At 40.3% G+C, this 12974-nt stretch overlaps 1 protein-coding gene across 1 annotated transcript in view; it reads left to right on the top strand.

Annotated features, from left to right (window-relative positions):
* The window catches only part of GALNT9 (polypeptide N-acetylgalactosaminyltransferase 9), a gene marked incomplete at its 5' end in the record, with an annotated part of 132203 nt that overhangs the window by 44481 nt on the left and 74748 nt on the right, over nucleotides 1–12974 (top strand). Inside the window, 2 exons of the mRNA XM_009997691.1 lie at nucleotides 3908–4074; nucleotides 6139–6313. Coding sequence (XP_009995993.1) covers nucleotides 3908–4074; nucleotides 6139–6313 — 342 coding nt within the window. The remainder of the gene's footprint in view (nucleotides 1–3907; nucleotides 4075–6138; nucleotides 6314–12974) is intronic.

The raw sequence follows: 12974 nt of genomic DNA, 5'->3' as shown, positions 1-12974 counted from the left end.
CCTGCTCAAAGCCCTTGGCTGGTTGTACAGTGTGAGACCTGATAACAGTTCATGATAGGAATTTAGAATCAGAGAAATCAGCTTTCCCTGTTTCCCGACTGCTGCTCCAAGTATTTTCTGAGAGGATGCCCTGTGCCTTCTTGAAAGTCAACAGGCTTTGTTATAGCCCTGTTTTCCTGGGCCTTCTCTGGAATCACATCTCTCCTGCTGCTGTGCTCTAGGGCCAAAATCAAGGGCTGCACCAAGGAGGACTTCATGTGTCCTCCTGACACTCTGACTTTCTCAGCCTCATGTACAGGTAGAAGAGACTGAACGTTCCATTGCAGCACACCCGGTCTGGTGTCACCATCCTGCCAGGAACGGAGCTGCAAAGGCATTGTAAGGTGACAGTGGGCACAGTTGTGCTTTGATGGTAGAGCACCCATGTGTGTGACTTGCTAATGTCACTATTTGGCTCAGAGTGTTAATTGCTGGTTGGGTTTCTTGGAATGTAGGAAGTATTAACTGTAAATTGCTGTGGCTGGTATTTAATTGCAGAACACATTGGGAAGCACTTGGGCAACAGTCCAACAAAGCACTTAAACACCCACTGATTTTTAAGGAAAGGCCCCTTGACTGGCATTGCTCGTGCTCTCAGACATCATCAGAAGTGTTTGTGAGTGGACAAGTACTTTCTCCTGACTACCTCAGTACATCCATCTCATTTTCTGAAGCAACTTAAGGAGCTGGGAGTTCAAGGTTGACTGGAAGTCAGGAGGAAATATACTCCTAAATCACTGCTGTACTTTAGAAAGACTACTCAGCTGGACAGCTTCTTTTGCTGTTTGTCATCCTTGCTGTAATAAATCAAATTACAACAGCTTTTAAACCACTGCTAAATTCTGAGTTTTGCCTTTGGCCATCTAGGTGTTCCTCTTGCAGTGGGGTTACCTGTGGGATTCTAACAGGCAATGCTTGGAGCACCACATGCAGACATACTGCAGTTTTCCAGCTATGTCCTGCTAATAGAGAAAGGGGACAACTGACAGAAGGAAGTTTTCAGTAAGAAATGATAGGAATTGCTTAACCCAGGTGGAATAATAAATCCCAACCAGCCTTTTATTTAAAGCAGTCCATGGTGCCACACTATGTAAGTAGTAATTGAGAACCAAGGCATGAAAAGTCTTGTGAACCAGTGAGACTGTGGAATCACACTTAGGATAAAAATGCATTGATTTACTATGATGAAAAGCAAGTAAATCAGAAGTGGAGGTTGTGATTTAGGTGTATTGCTTGTAAAGCTTGAACTAGAAATACAGATTTTTTCAGAATGTAGGTGGGAGAATCATAGAATCTTAGGGGCTGGAAGGGACCTCGAAAGATCATCTAGTCCAACCCCCCTGCCAGAGCAGGGTCACCTAGAGTACATCACACAGGAACGCATCCAGGTGGGTTTTGAATGTCTCCAGTGAAGGAGACTCCACAGCCTCTCTGGGCAGCCTGTTCCAGTGCTCTGTCACTCTCACAGTAAAAAAAAAAAAAGGAGGACAAGTGCTGGGGATTAGTCCTCCTCAGCCTTTCAGTCTAGACAGGAACATGTGGCTGGGTGCCCAGGTGTCTCAGTCCATTTACCAATAAGATAAATACCTTTTACTTCAGAAAAGTTCAACAAAATTTCTTCATCAGAAGATGAAGCTCAACTCACTGAGGTCTTGCACTATTTCAGTGGTTCCCTGTCCTCTCTCCTCTGCCTCACTGTCACCAGCAACACACCTTGGGTACCAGTTACTGCAATTTGCTTTGTCCTTCTAATACAAGCGAGGCTTTGAAGCAAATTGCTGACAGATCAAAGATGTCCCTCATCAAGAGAAATCTTGCAAAGTCTATTTTTTTAGCTGATGGCTCTTTCCTGTTAGTGAAGTATTTCTGGTGGGCTTCTTTGATACGTTGGTGTGGACAAGAGGAAAATCACATTCAAAAAGGAAGCTGTGTCCTTCTCCCAGGTTAAATTTTAGACTGTGTAAGAATTCTGCTTAACCAGAAATTTTGCAGAGGGCTCCTCTGTATGGTACAGGCCACCAGCAAGCTCCTAAGAAGTAGCTATGGTAACACTGTAATCAATGTCAAGTCCTCAGGTCTCTGAGCAAATAGCGCAGGGATGAGTAGGAATTATGAATATTTGCACTTTACTGGAATTCATAATTGATTCCCAGGGGTTACCCAACAGTCAAGTGTTTGTCACCCTCTCCATCCCCGTAACTGCTGACAGTAGGGGAAAAAAAAAAGTGATTGTTACAGCAAAGTAATGAGCAAAGAGGTCAGAAAGTTTGACAAGAGCAGGAAAAGTCATTTCCTGTGATATCATGAGCAGGTTCAGTAATTACCATGGCAATTCTGAATGGCTTTTGACTGTGAGAACACATAGGTCATTTTTTGAAGTTACCATCTTTGCCAGAGGGAGAGAATTCCACTAAAATAAGGCAGTGTGGTGTTACAGAGGGGCATGGGCTTGTGAAGCAGAGGCTGTGTGGTCTGTGACTTCTCCAGGCTTTGTTTTTTTCTTTCTCAAAATGGTGAATGGCAACAAATATGCATCACTGAGCAAGCACAAAAGGAAATTTTGAATCTCAGGATGTAACTGCTTATCAAGGTGACATCTCAGATGAAGCAGATCTGTTTTGCAAATATTTCAGCAAGTACACACCTGCACAGCAAACCTCCTGCATTTAGTATCAATGCAGAAACTGCAAAATCAGAAAAGGTGGCACGTGCTCTTTGTAAGGGCAAATGCAAAATTTATTTCACTGCCTCCTAGTTTTAAATGTATAAGATGTAGTTACGAGTTAACAGCAGACCTTCTGATGGTTTCCTTGGTAGCACAGACAAGCTATAGAATTGTGGACCTTCTCCAGGTTGTGTTTGAGCAAAGCAATTGATATTATTTTGGTTTTCAGGAGACGCTTTTAACCTTCAAGAGAATGAGAGCTGCTACTAGTCTGTGTGCATGCAGATACACTCTGGTTGTCATTGAGTTGATAGAAAGTGCTGCTCCAAGCTGTTTGACTTCAACTTTTACCACATTTCTGTGAGGAAGAACAAATACTTTAAGTCCCTTTATGCTAGCAAGCAATGAAGAGAGTGTTTTCAGTGTATTTTACCTCCCCATGGCTACTTGAGTTTACCAATTTTCTTTCTTTCTTTCTTTCTTTCTTTCTTTCTTTCTTTCTTTCTTTCTTTCTTTCTTTCTTTCTTCCTTCCTTTCTTTCTTTCTTTCTTTCTTTCTTTCTTTCTTTCTTTCTTTCTTTCTTTCTTTCTTTCTTTCTTTCTTTCTTTCTTTCTTTCTTTCTTTCTTTCTTTCTTTCTTTCTTTCTTTCTTTCTTTCTTTCTTTCTTTCTTTCTTTCTTTCTTTCTTTCTTTCTTTCTTTCTTTCTTTCTTTCTTTCTTTCTTTCTTTCTTTCTTTCTTTCTTTCTTTCTTTCTTTCTTTCTTTCTTTCTTTCTTTCTTTCTTTCTTTCTTTCTTTCTTTCTTTCTTTCTTTCTTTCTTTCTTTCTTTCTTCTTGCTTCCTGCCTTCCTACCTTTCTGCCTTCCTTCCTTCCTTCCTTCCTTCCTTCCTTCCTTCCTTCCTTCCTTCCTTCCTTCCTTCCCTCCCTCCCTTTCTCTCTCTTTCTCTCTCTTTCTCTCTCTTTCTCTCTCTTTCTCTCTCCCTTTCTATCTCTTTCTCTCTCTCTCCCTTTCTATCTCTTTCTCTCTCTCTTTCTCTCTCTCTTTCTCTCTCTCTTTCTCTCTCTCTTTCTCTCTCTCTTTCTCTCTCTCTTTCTCTCTCTCTTTCTCTCTCTCTTTCTCTCTCTCTTTCTCTCTCTCTTTCTCTCTCTCTTTCTCTCTCTCTTTCTCTCTCTCTTTCTCTCTCTCTTTCTCTCTTCTCTCCAGGTGCAAACAGATGACCTACCCAGATGACCTCCCCCAGATCTCTGTGGTCTTCATCTTTGTAAACGAGGCTCTCTCTGTCATCCTGCGCTCTGTGCACAGCGTGGTCAATCACACCCCCTCGCACTTGCTCAAGGAGATCATTCTGGTGGATGACAACAGTGACAATGGTGAGCATCCCTAACCTTTCTTCTAAGTATCGTATCCTATGTGGGTAATGGGCATGAAACATAAGTCCAAGGGAGCTGGGTCACTGCTTGCTGAAATGCCTTTGTTTCTTTAACACAGAGATGAAACAGCATCGAGTCATTCTGCATTTAAGCAGCCAGGGGAGGAAGGTCATATATGCAACCACTGATTTATGGCTAATTGGTTGGTGTAAAGTAACTATTGAAATCAGTAGAAATTATGAGAGTTTGTTTCTGTTAATGAGAGGGTTGGTTGAGCCACTAGCACAAAGCTGTAAGTAAATGTTAACTATTTGTATAACTAGTAAGTGTTAAGTGGATGAATTCTGCTGATTTAAATGAAACCGTGACAGGATGAATGACATTTAACTGGGCAGTCTTCATATAGAAGTGACACTTTGCTCCAAAATTTCAGATCTAGAGGAACAGCAACATGAATGGACTAAGAGTTTAAATTCTACTTCAAAGGAAAAGTGGGTCTTTAGATAGTTTCTGCTGTGTTTTGCATGGCAGAACGTTCTGCTGCTTCATGATTTAATTTGGAACAGGTGTTGATAATACCAGATTTTGACTCTGTTTTTTGGGGTTATTTTGAGGCAGGAAATAAATTAGACTATGAGAATGAACCAGAATTGGCACAAAGGGCATTCGACTTTCAGGTTCATTAACGTAAAAAAAGTAACACATCTGTTAGAGCAATCAAACCACAAATATTGATGAGCATCTAGGGTGGCATCGGTCGACAAGGTTCCCAAGACAGCCAAATGTTAAGAACTTTTAGGATACAGGTGACTAATGTTGTGGTTTAAGTAGTTGTACCTTAGACATTTAGAACTGTTGCATCTTTAAATCTTCCAGTTGTGATGCCTCTTCAAGATCCCCAAAGAGAAAGCATGGTGAGAGAACAAATCTCTAAAACAGAAATAAATTCCAAACCCTGTAGATTTAAGAAACCTTTTGTCCAATTCTGCTTTCAATTATGACAGTGTGAACTGTGCAGTAATTAGGTGAGATTACAAAGTGTTTGAGTCAATGTACTGCAGAGGAGAATTGGACTCTGTTTCTCCTAGAACTCCTATACGGCTTTTATCTGTCATTCTTTTAGATAACTGGAGATTTATCAGGTCTTTGATTCCAATGATAATGATTCTATTGTGTAATATAGATCAGAAGAATGAGGCTTCTAATGTCCTGAAAGCTTCTACTAGTTTTCCTAATAAATGTATTTTAGTAAAAGCCTCATTATGAATAAGTTGCAGTGTAAATGAATTACTAAACTAGATTTATTTTTAAAAATATAGAGACCATTTTGGTAATTTGCCTGTTTATAAGCCTATTGAGATTAATCTGAATAAAGGAGTGAATGAGTTCTGCTCCATCTGTGATCTGTGGTTGAATGCCTGAAAATGAACAAAAGAGAAGTCTATTTGAAATCTTCAATATCCATTTAGTACAACAGGGAAGTAGCCTGTTATTGAGGAGTCTTAATTATTTTTAAAAGGAAAACCCTAAAAATTAAGAGAAATAAACTCTGATCTTAATTAGGTCTTGACCAAAAATCCATGGAGATTAATTTTCAAACTCTTTCTGAATAACATAAATCAGAGAAAAAAATAAAAAATCACCAGTCACCCCCATTAGACTGCTGTAAGGTCAGCATTGCTCCTCCTGAAGCCAGTTGTGACCCAGTGCCAAATCATCAGAGAATTAGAATAGTAATTAAAAAAACCCAACCAAACATTTAGATAAACTTCCTCTTCAGAACAATACTCAGTCCATCAGGCCATATTAAGCTTGGGCAAGTCTAACAGTAACTGCTCTGATGTGCAGAGAACTTCTCTGAGCTGATACCCCTGGAACTGGTCCATGCCCCAGCTGTGCAACTTGGTTTGTACCTGTGAGACTGAGGATTTAGGAATATTTAAGGATTTATTTCCCTTTCTGTGGGAAAATAAATTAAAGTAAAATGTAACCTTTTTTTGATTTTCTCATTCTGAATATTTGTGTGTTTTTTGGTTTGTTTTTTTATGTGTGTGTGTCCTGCAGTTGAGCTAAAATTTAATCTGGACCAATATGTCAACAAAAGATACCCAGGTCTGGTGAAAATCGTGCGCAATAACAAACGAGAAGGGCTGATTCGAGCCAGAATCCAAGGCTGGAAAGCAGCAACATCTCCTGTCGTTGGATTCTTTGATGCTCACGTTGAATTCAACATTGGCTGGTAAGTTTTTGTCTGTTCCCACAGGGAAGCATGTCTGTTACACTGTGCTCTGTGTCAAAGGCTGTAAAAGAGATTTGCTTAGGAATAGAGAAGCTGAAAAACTGTAAGGGTGAGAGGACTGTAGGCTGGTGGTATCACATTAGCAATTCCTTTTGAATAATACTCTTTATTACTGCAACATTGCCAACAATCTTCTGCAATGGCTGCAAGATCCATAAAAAAGCTGTTGTGCCTGCTCCAGTACAGCTCAGTGGAGAGAGAAGTAATTTAACCACAATGAATATGAAACCTTCAAAGCAGACAAATGGGAAGACACCATTAAGGAGGCTCTGGGCTAGAGGCAGATGCATGGGGTTTTTGAGCAGGACTGACTATGGCAAGCACAGTTTTGGGCTTAATGGGCCAGATCTGCAATTGGAGTAAATCTTTGTAGCACCACTCGTTGGCCAATATTTGGCATTACTGGAAGTCAGGATTGAAGGAACTGTGATGTAGAGGCAGAAGAAAAAAGAGCTCCTGGGACCTTCAGTATGTAATATGTGTATTTTCCAAAGCTCATTGGGTGTTTGGTAATGATGATGCAGGGTTATGGTGGAGATGATTATGCTCTGCAGTTCTGGGAGATGCTCCCAAAGTAAAACTAAAAATAGCTGTGCTTACAACCAGAGAGAAATCTAATTGCAGAAGAGTAGAGTGTTTATCATGAATATCTTTATAAAATGGAAGATGCAATAAAATAAGTCTTGCACTTGGTTTATGTTCATCCCATTTTTTCCCCAGGACTATGAAAGAGTGTAACAACATTTGTAGTAATTTTCTAAACAGTTAAGAGCTGGTTCAATTTATTTATTTACTTTTACAGCAACTAGATCCGTCAGATAATTGCAAATGTTCATGTAGGTGTAATAGCAGTTACTGGACAGAACTGGGGACTGGGGAAAATGTGTCCTGGGTGCAGTTCCCAGAGCTTGTCCTGACCAAGCTGCAGTTTCCTGAGCCTTGAGGTGAATTGTTGTTACCACACTAAGATCTCACTGCTGTAGTCAACCCAAGGAAGCTATGTGATGGTGTCAGCAAGCAGGAAAGAGGTTTGTGGTTGCTCTTGTGGTTTGCTTGGGTGTTGTTTTTTTTTAACCTTATTGCTTTGCATTAGTGTCAGAAAGGGTGGAAATCAGCATAGCAAGAGCCTTGACTACTCAGTAAATGAGAGTGTGTGTATATCCAAGATAAAAAGTGTTTGCATTTACTGCATCCTCCCTTGTGTACTCTCCTTTCAACAAGTGCCCTTAAGTCTCAGTGACACTGCTGAGCTGTGCAGCTGTTTTGAGACCACTTGGCTTCTGGAGTTGCAGCAGAGGATGAATGAGAATGGCAGACACGCACCAGAAAGCATCACGTATCCCTTTGTTCCTGAGTTGCACCTGGAGGCTCAGAGTGGTCCCTTCTGGAGCTTCTCCTGTTAATCTCCTTGACCTCTGGGGCTGCTGACAGCCTGTTTCTACCTATTCCCTCCTGGTTTTAATTCTGTCCATCTGTACATATGGTCTTCTCCATTTTCATCTCCTTTTACTAAGAGGGACTGGAAGTCCTTCCATCTGGACTGCTTTGGTTTTTTGCCACCAAGTTAACATTTCCCCTACTCCATAACCCTAGAAACTTGATAGTCTTGAGGGAGGATCTTGTTGAAGTACTGAGCTTTTATTCTCCTGCTAAGTCTTATCTTGCATGAACATTTCCCCTCATTTTCAATGTATATTCATGTATTCAGAGGCCACATGGTTTGCTCCCACTCAAAACTGTCTATGGATTATTTGTGAGGCAATTAAAAAGAAGCCAATTCCTTTACCACAGAAAAGAGCATTAGCTTTCTGTTTGGTTTGTGCTCCATCTAAAAGGCAAGTACCTACAGTGCAATTTTAGTCTTCCCATCTATGGCTGCTTTACCTGACTAATCAGTTGGCAGATTAATTAATAAAGAATCAGAGGAAGACTTCATTACTTTCTCATTAAATATGCAGGATTCCGACAACAAAAACTTTGATTTAAATAATAGTTGTCCCATTTATGGGTGAGCTTTTGCCTTATGTTGCATTACAGCACTTTATGGGCTCTCATAGTATTACTCTCCAGAGACACTTTGTCTAAACTAAAATACAATCTGGTAGCATATTAAAAAATACTCTGCAACCTGGCAGGTCAAATTAACTATTGAATTATTTATTTTGCTGTGCTTAATTGCTACTTTTTTGCTTCTCAGGTGTTGAAATGTATTAGTGCAGAGCAGAGATTTTCTATTGACCTGTTCCCCTTAAGGCTTTTGATAGTGTGAATCAATGCTGGTGCTGTGAGAGCAAAAGTGGAGAGGAGTAGCCGAAGGGAAGGCCACTACTATTAGTTCTCAAATGGAATTTTAAATTAAAATTGCATAATGTATGTGTACAGATTATATGGAAAATTCTAGGTGACCTGCAGTAGAACCTTGGCTGTTTTTAATGGTTACTTAATGTCAATAGAATTCAGCATCTTGAGTCAGCAACCTAGTAGAGCTAATAGGTATAAAAAGCTCCTGTACATTCCTCTCTGAGTGTGTATTTTAGCTTGTACAGTTCAGTCCTCTGAAGGTTTCAGCATTCCTCTTCTGACTCTTGTATCAGGTCCACTCACTGTCCATCAAGCAACACACAGTGAGAATGAGCACAGACCATTGCACCCTGGCTGCTAATTGTGGTGCAGAGCATTCTCCAGATTCCTGTCTTTGAGAGGTGGGAAAGAAAAACATGACAAAGAGCAGAGAACTTCACTACACTATAACTGGGAGCAGGGAAGAGAGTAGAGTAGAGAGGAGTGTTAATTCTCTGGGTGAGAAAAAGGACACATTGAGTGAAGGAGAGCAGAAATCAGTAAGTGAAAGGCAGAAACTACAATATATTAGCAGCCATAAAGAGGGTGCTAGGAGACATAAAAGAAGACATAGAGTATTATACTTGTATTCTATCTTAGGAATTGCTTTTGCTCCTATCACAGAGGTAGTGTTGGAGCACTGAATGGAGTTATGCACTACTGTAGTAATTAAAATTTTGCCAGACAAAGGGGGAGTATCTACAAGGAAGCAGCAGAATAAGAAAATGTAATCAAAATATTTCAATATACCAGGGAGACAGAGACAGCCCAACAGGAGAAAAAGTATGTGAAATACAAGCTGAGTATCCATCAGGCTGTGCCACACACAGCCCATCATTATGGATTATAACTGAAGTTGGCAGTGTTTTAAAAATATAGAAAACTGGCATTTTAATGAACTAAGAAAAAGAGCTAAAGAACAAGATTCCCAAGGTCTATGGAAAATACCTTGCAGATGCTACTTTATACTGTAACACGTAGTGCAATTTGCTATGGAGGTCGTAAATCAGTGGCTTCTGGAAAAAATGTATAAAGGGAAAAGGAAGTGGAATTTCTTCCAATCTACTGGTTTTGGTTATCCCAAGTACTCTATAACATAGACCTGGTTATAGTTTTGTAGGGCAAAGCCACAAGGTCTTTGCTCCCCTCAAAATTTCCTCATTAATATTTTCATGCAACGTACTGGAATCCAAACTTGACCAGCAGATAAACTCCCAGTCCCCACTGTTCACATTCAAGTGGTTATTCAGGGATCTGGCAAGGTCCAGGTGGTTCTTTCCTTCTAGTGAGAAAAGTGCTGAAGGTGAGGGTGAAATTAGCTTTGCAGTGCTCTTGTGCAGGCCCTCCCCTCTGAAGAGTTCATGTCTGTAACTCCTGCTCAGGACAGGCTGATTGCAGCAGCCCCGGTACCACACTGAGTTTCACCTGGAAAGTTCTATTTATGCAAATGCAAAGGAAAGCACATGTGTTTACTAAGGAAGTTTTTTTCTCATCCAAAGCCTCTCCCATCACTTAGGATCAATTTGGTAACTTAAAGAAATACATGTTTCAGACAGGACAAGTGAGCTAACACTATCTGAGTGAAGAGGGAAGCACACAACATGAGCCAAGTGAGCCTTTCAGGTTCATGGGACAGTGCCAGCCTACGTACAGAGGACGTGCCAGAAAAGCAACTTCAACTATTCATCTACCTAAACAACCTAGAGCGTTCATTGAAGCATCTTCATTGCTTTTCAGTGGTGCAGAAAAGAGCTATGCAGATTTGGCAGCCAAAGAGCTGATCTTTAACTCTCCAGCAGGCGTTTCTGCCACGTTCCCTTCATTCTGGCTGGGGCTGCAGGGCTGAAACCTCCCTGGGCTGATGGAGATGTCAGGTAGAACAGATGGGGAAATTCTCTCTCTCCTCTTAGAGACCAAGGAAATGATTATGAAATGTATTTATTTATTTATTTTAGTTCTCTGAACAATTATTTACAGGAAAGGCTTTCTGCATGAAATATTCCTCAGCTGGCCTCAGTGAAGAATTATGTATGTCAGTAGATCAGCTTGTCTGCATCTGATAAATGTATTTTGTCAGGGAAATGTGAGGTAGCATATAAAATCACATGCAAAATAAGCTTTCAGTTTACACAGGTTTGTTTTTTTCTTATATTCTGTGATAAGTTTTCACTTCATGGTACCTGACAGTGGACCAGCCAGAGTAAAATACAGTGACAAACCCACTGAGCCATAAAATCTAGCAGATGAGACCCTGCTGTCTTTCATTTATGTCTTATAAGGACTGTTCCTTAAGTCCTTGCAAGAAAGCAAAAAATCTGATTTGTGGAAGGAGGAAAAGAATAGATTGGATTTTTTTTTTTAATGTTTGTTTTTTGGGGCAAAAATTAGAATAGTGATGGTGGAGAGGAAAAAAAACCACATATTTGTCTCAAAAGAACCCATAGATTAGGGTATTTGGATACCCAGCTGGGACAGGGCAGAATGTAAGAAAGACATTTCCCAGGGCAATTCCTGCCATTTAGGAAAGGATTTACTTTTAGATAAACTGAGAAAAAGTTACTGGGAGGTTGAATTAGTCCAATCATTCTAATTAAGAACTGAGAAGTATTCTGGGTCTGCTCCTCAGATGATGCCTGTTAGCAAAGCATCTCTGAAGCTGTGAAGTCCCTTGAAGTAGAAGCAGAGGATCTGCCCTGAGGCAGACGTGTGGTTTCCCTTAGATCCCGTGCATCTATTCCTATGTTGTGCCTTTTAAAAAGTCTGCTTGAAGTCAGCAGGTGTTTTTACATATTTAAAAAGGTGAATTATATAATCATGTGTGCTGAGGAGCTCATTACTAACTTGTTTTTATCTGTTTTGTTGTGGTGGGGTTTTTTTAATCTGGAAGAAGCTGCTGTTTTTTGCATTGTGAAAAATTCAGGCTTCCCCATTGGTGTGACCTCTCCAGCAATCTGATAAAGATATAAAACAGCATAATATTTCTGTTTGCTGTGGTTTTCCTGTGGGGTTTGAGCTTCTCAGAACTGGCCCAATAAAACATACAGAATGCAATAATGTTCAGAGACAGAATTACAGTGGGATTAGAGAAGTCTGTGTGATCACAGTATGACCCCTGCCTTTGGTCTCACTCTTCTTACAGATTTTTTCTATACTCTGAATGAAATTCTTCCTTCCAGCTCTTTTCTATTTCTAATGTATATCTTGGGGGGCTTATTCTTTGAGGCCCACAGTACTGGCACTACTGGAGCTCCTACTGAAGTCATCATGGGTGCTCAATACCTTGGAAAATCCAATGTTAATCCAGAAATTGGCTCACTGGTAGGCAAAAGCATTAAATGCATTAAATGCATGTGCATAGTGACATACTCGACAGTCTTAGACAAATCAAAACATCCTTCTGTTAGGAATTTGCTTCTAATCAAATTTGCTTCTTTCACAAATTCCCCAAGAGAGTTTCTGTAAGGAGGAGCCACTTACTAAGGCACCTGCTGTGGATGTTCCTCCCAGCACATCCTTGTCCCTGTGGGAAGCCCACATAAATCATGGAACACTGAAATGCTTTGTGGAGTGTATTCCAGGCACTGTTGATCCCAGGGCTGAGTCCTGGGACTGGGGTTGCATCAGTGTGTTTTACTGTATTTCTGGAACAGCTTCAGAGAAATAAAACCCAAGTGAAAATACCCTTCAGCCTGGTGGAATCTATAAGAGAACTAAATTTACTGCCCTTTCTCTTCTGGCTTGAACCACTCATCAGCATTCTATTCAGAGTGAGAGGAGTATACTGACAAATATACATGTTTTAGAGAGGATAGAAGGGAGGAACTTCTTATGTCACTCCAATTCCAGCCCAAATTGTCTGCTTGTTTTTTATTAGGTGGAAAAGAGAGCTGGGTGAAGCACTACCTGTAAATCTGAATCTTTTTATTATATGTAGTTTATTGAAATCCATCATGTCTGTGAATATGCCTGGGTGAATTTTTCCTCTTGCTCTAGTAAATAACTTGGTAACAATATATGCTACTCTGTCCATAAAGCATATTGACTCAGATACAAGCTGGGAACCTCTTATTTTTGCATTTGTGAAAAATATAGATGAATCTCAAAATTCACATCTGGCTGATGTAGCTAATCAGGCAGGGCTGAATCCTGCCTCTCTGCCAGCAGTGGTCATGTGGAAGGGAAACACTCAAACATCATATTGCAGCTCATCAGTATAGCGTGTTGGACATAGTTGGACTTCAGGAACCTCTTCCACTCTTTC

Source organism: Chaetura pelagica, unplaced genomic scaffold (genome assembly GCF_000747805.2).
Source record: "Chaetura pelagica isolate M959 unplaced genomic scaffold, ChaPel_1.0 scaffold45, whole genome shotgun sequence".
Lineage (NCBI taxonomy): Eukaryota > Metazoa > Chordata > Aves > Apodiformes > Apodidae > Chaetura > Chaetura pelagica.
The sequence above is the reverse complement of the archived record's forward strand: the minus strand, read 5'-3'. Positions and strand labels throughout refer to the sequence as shown.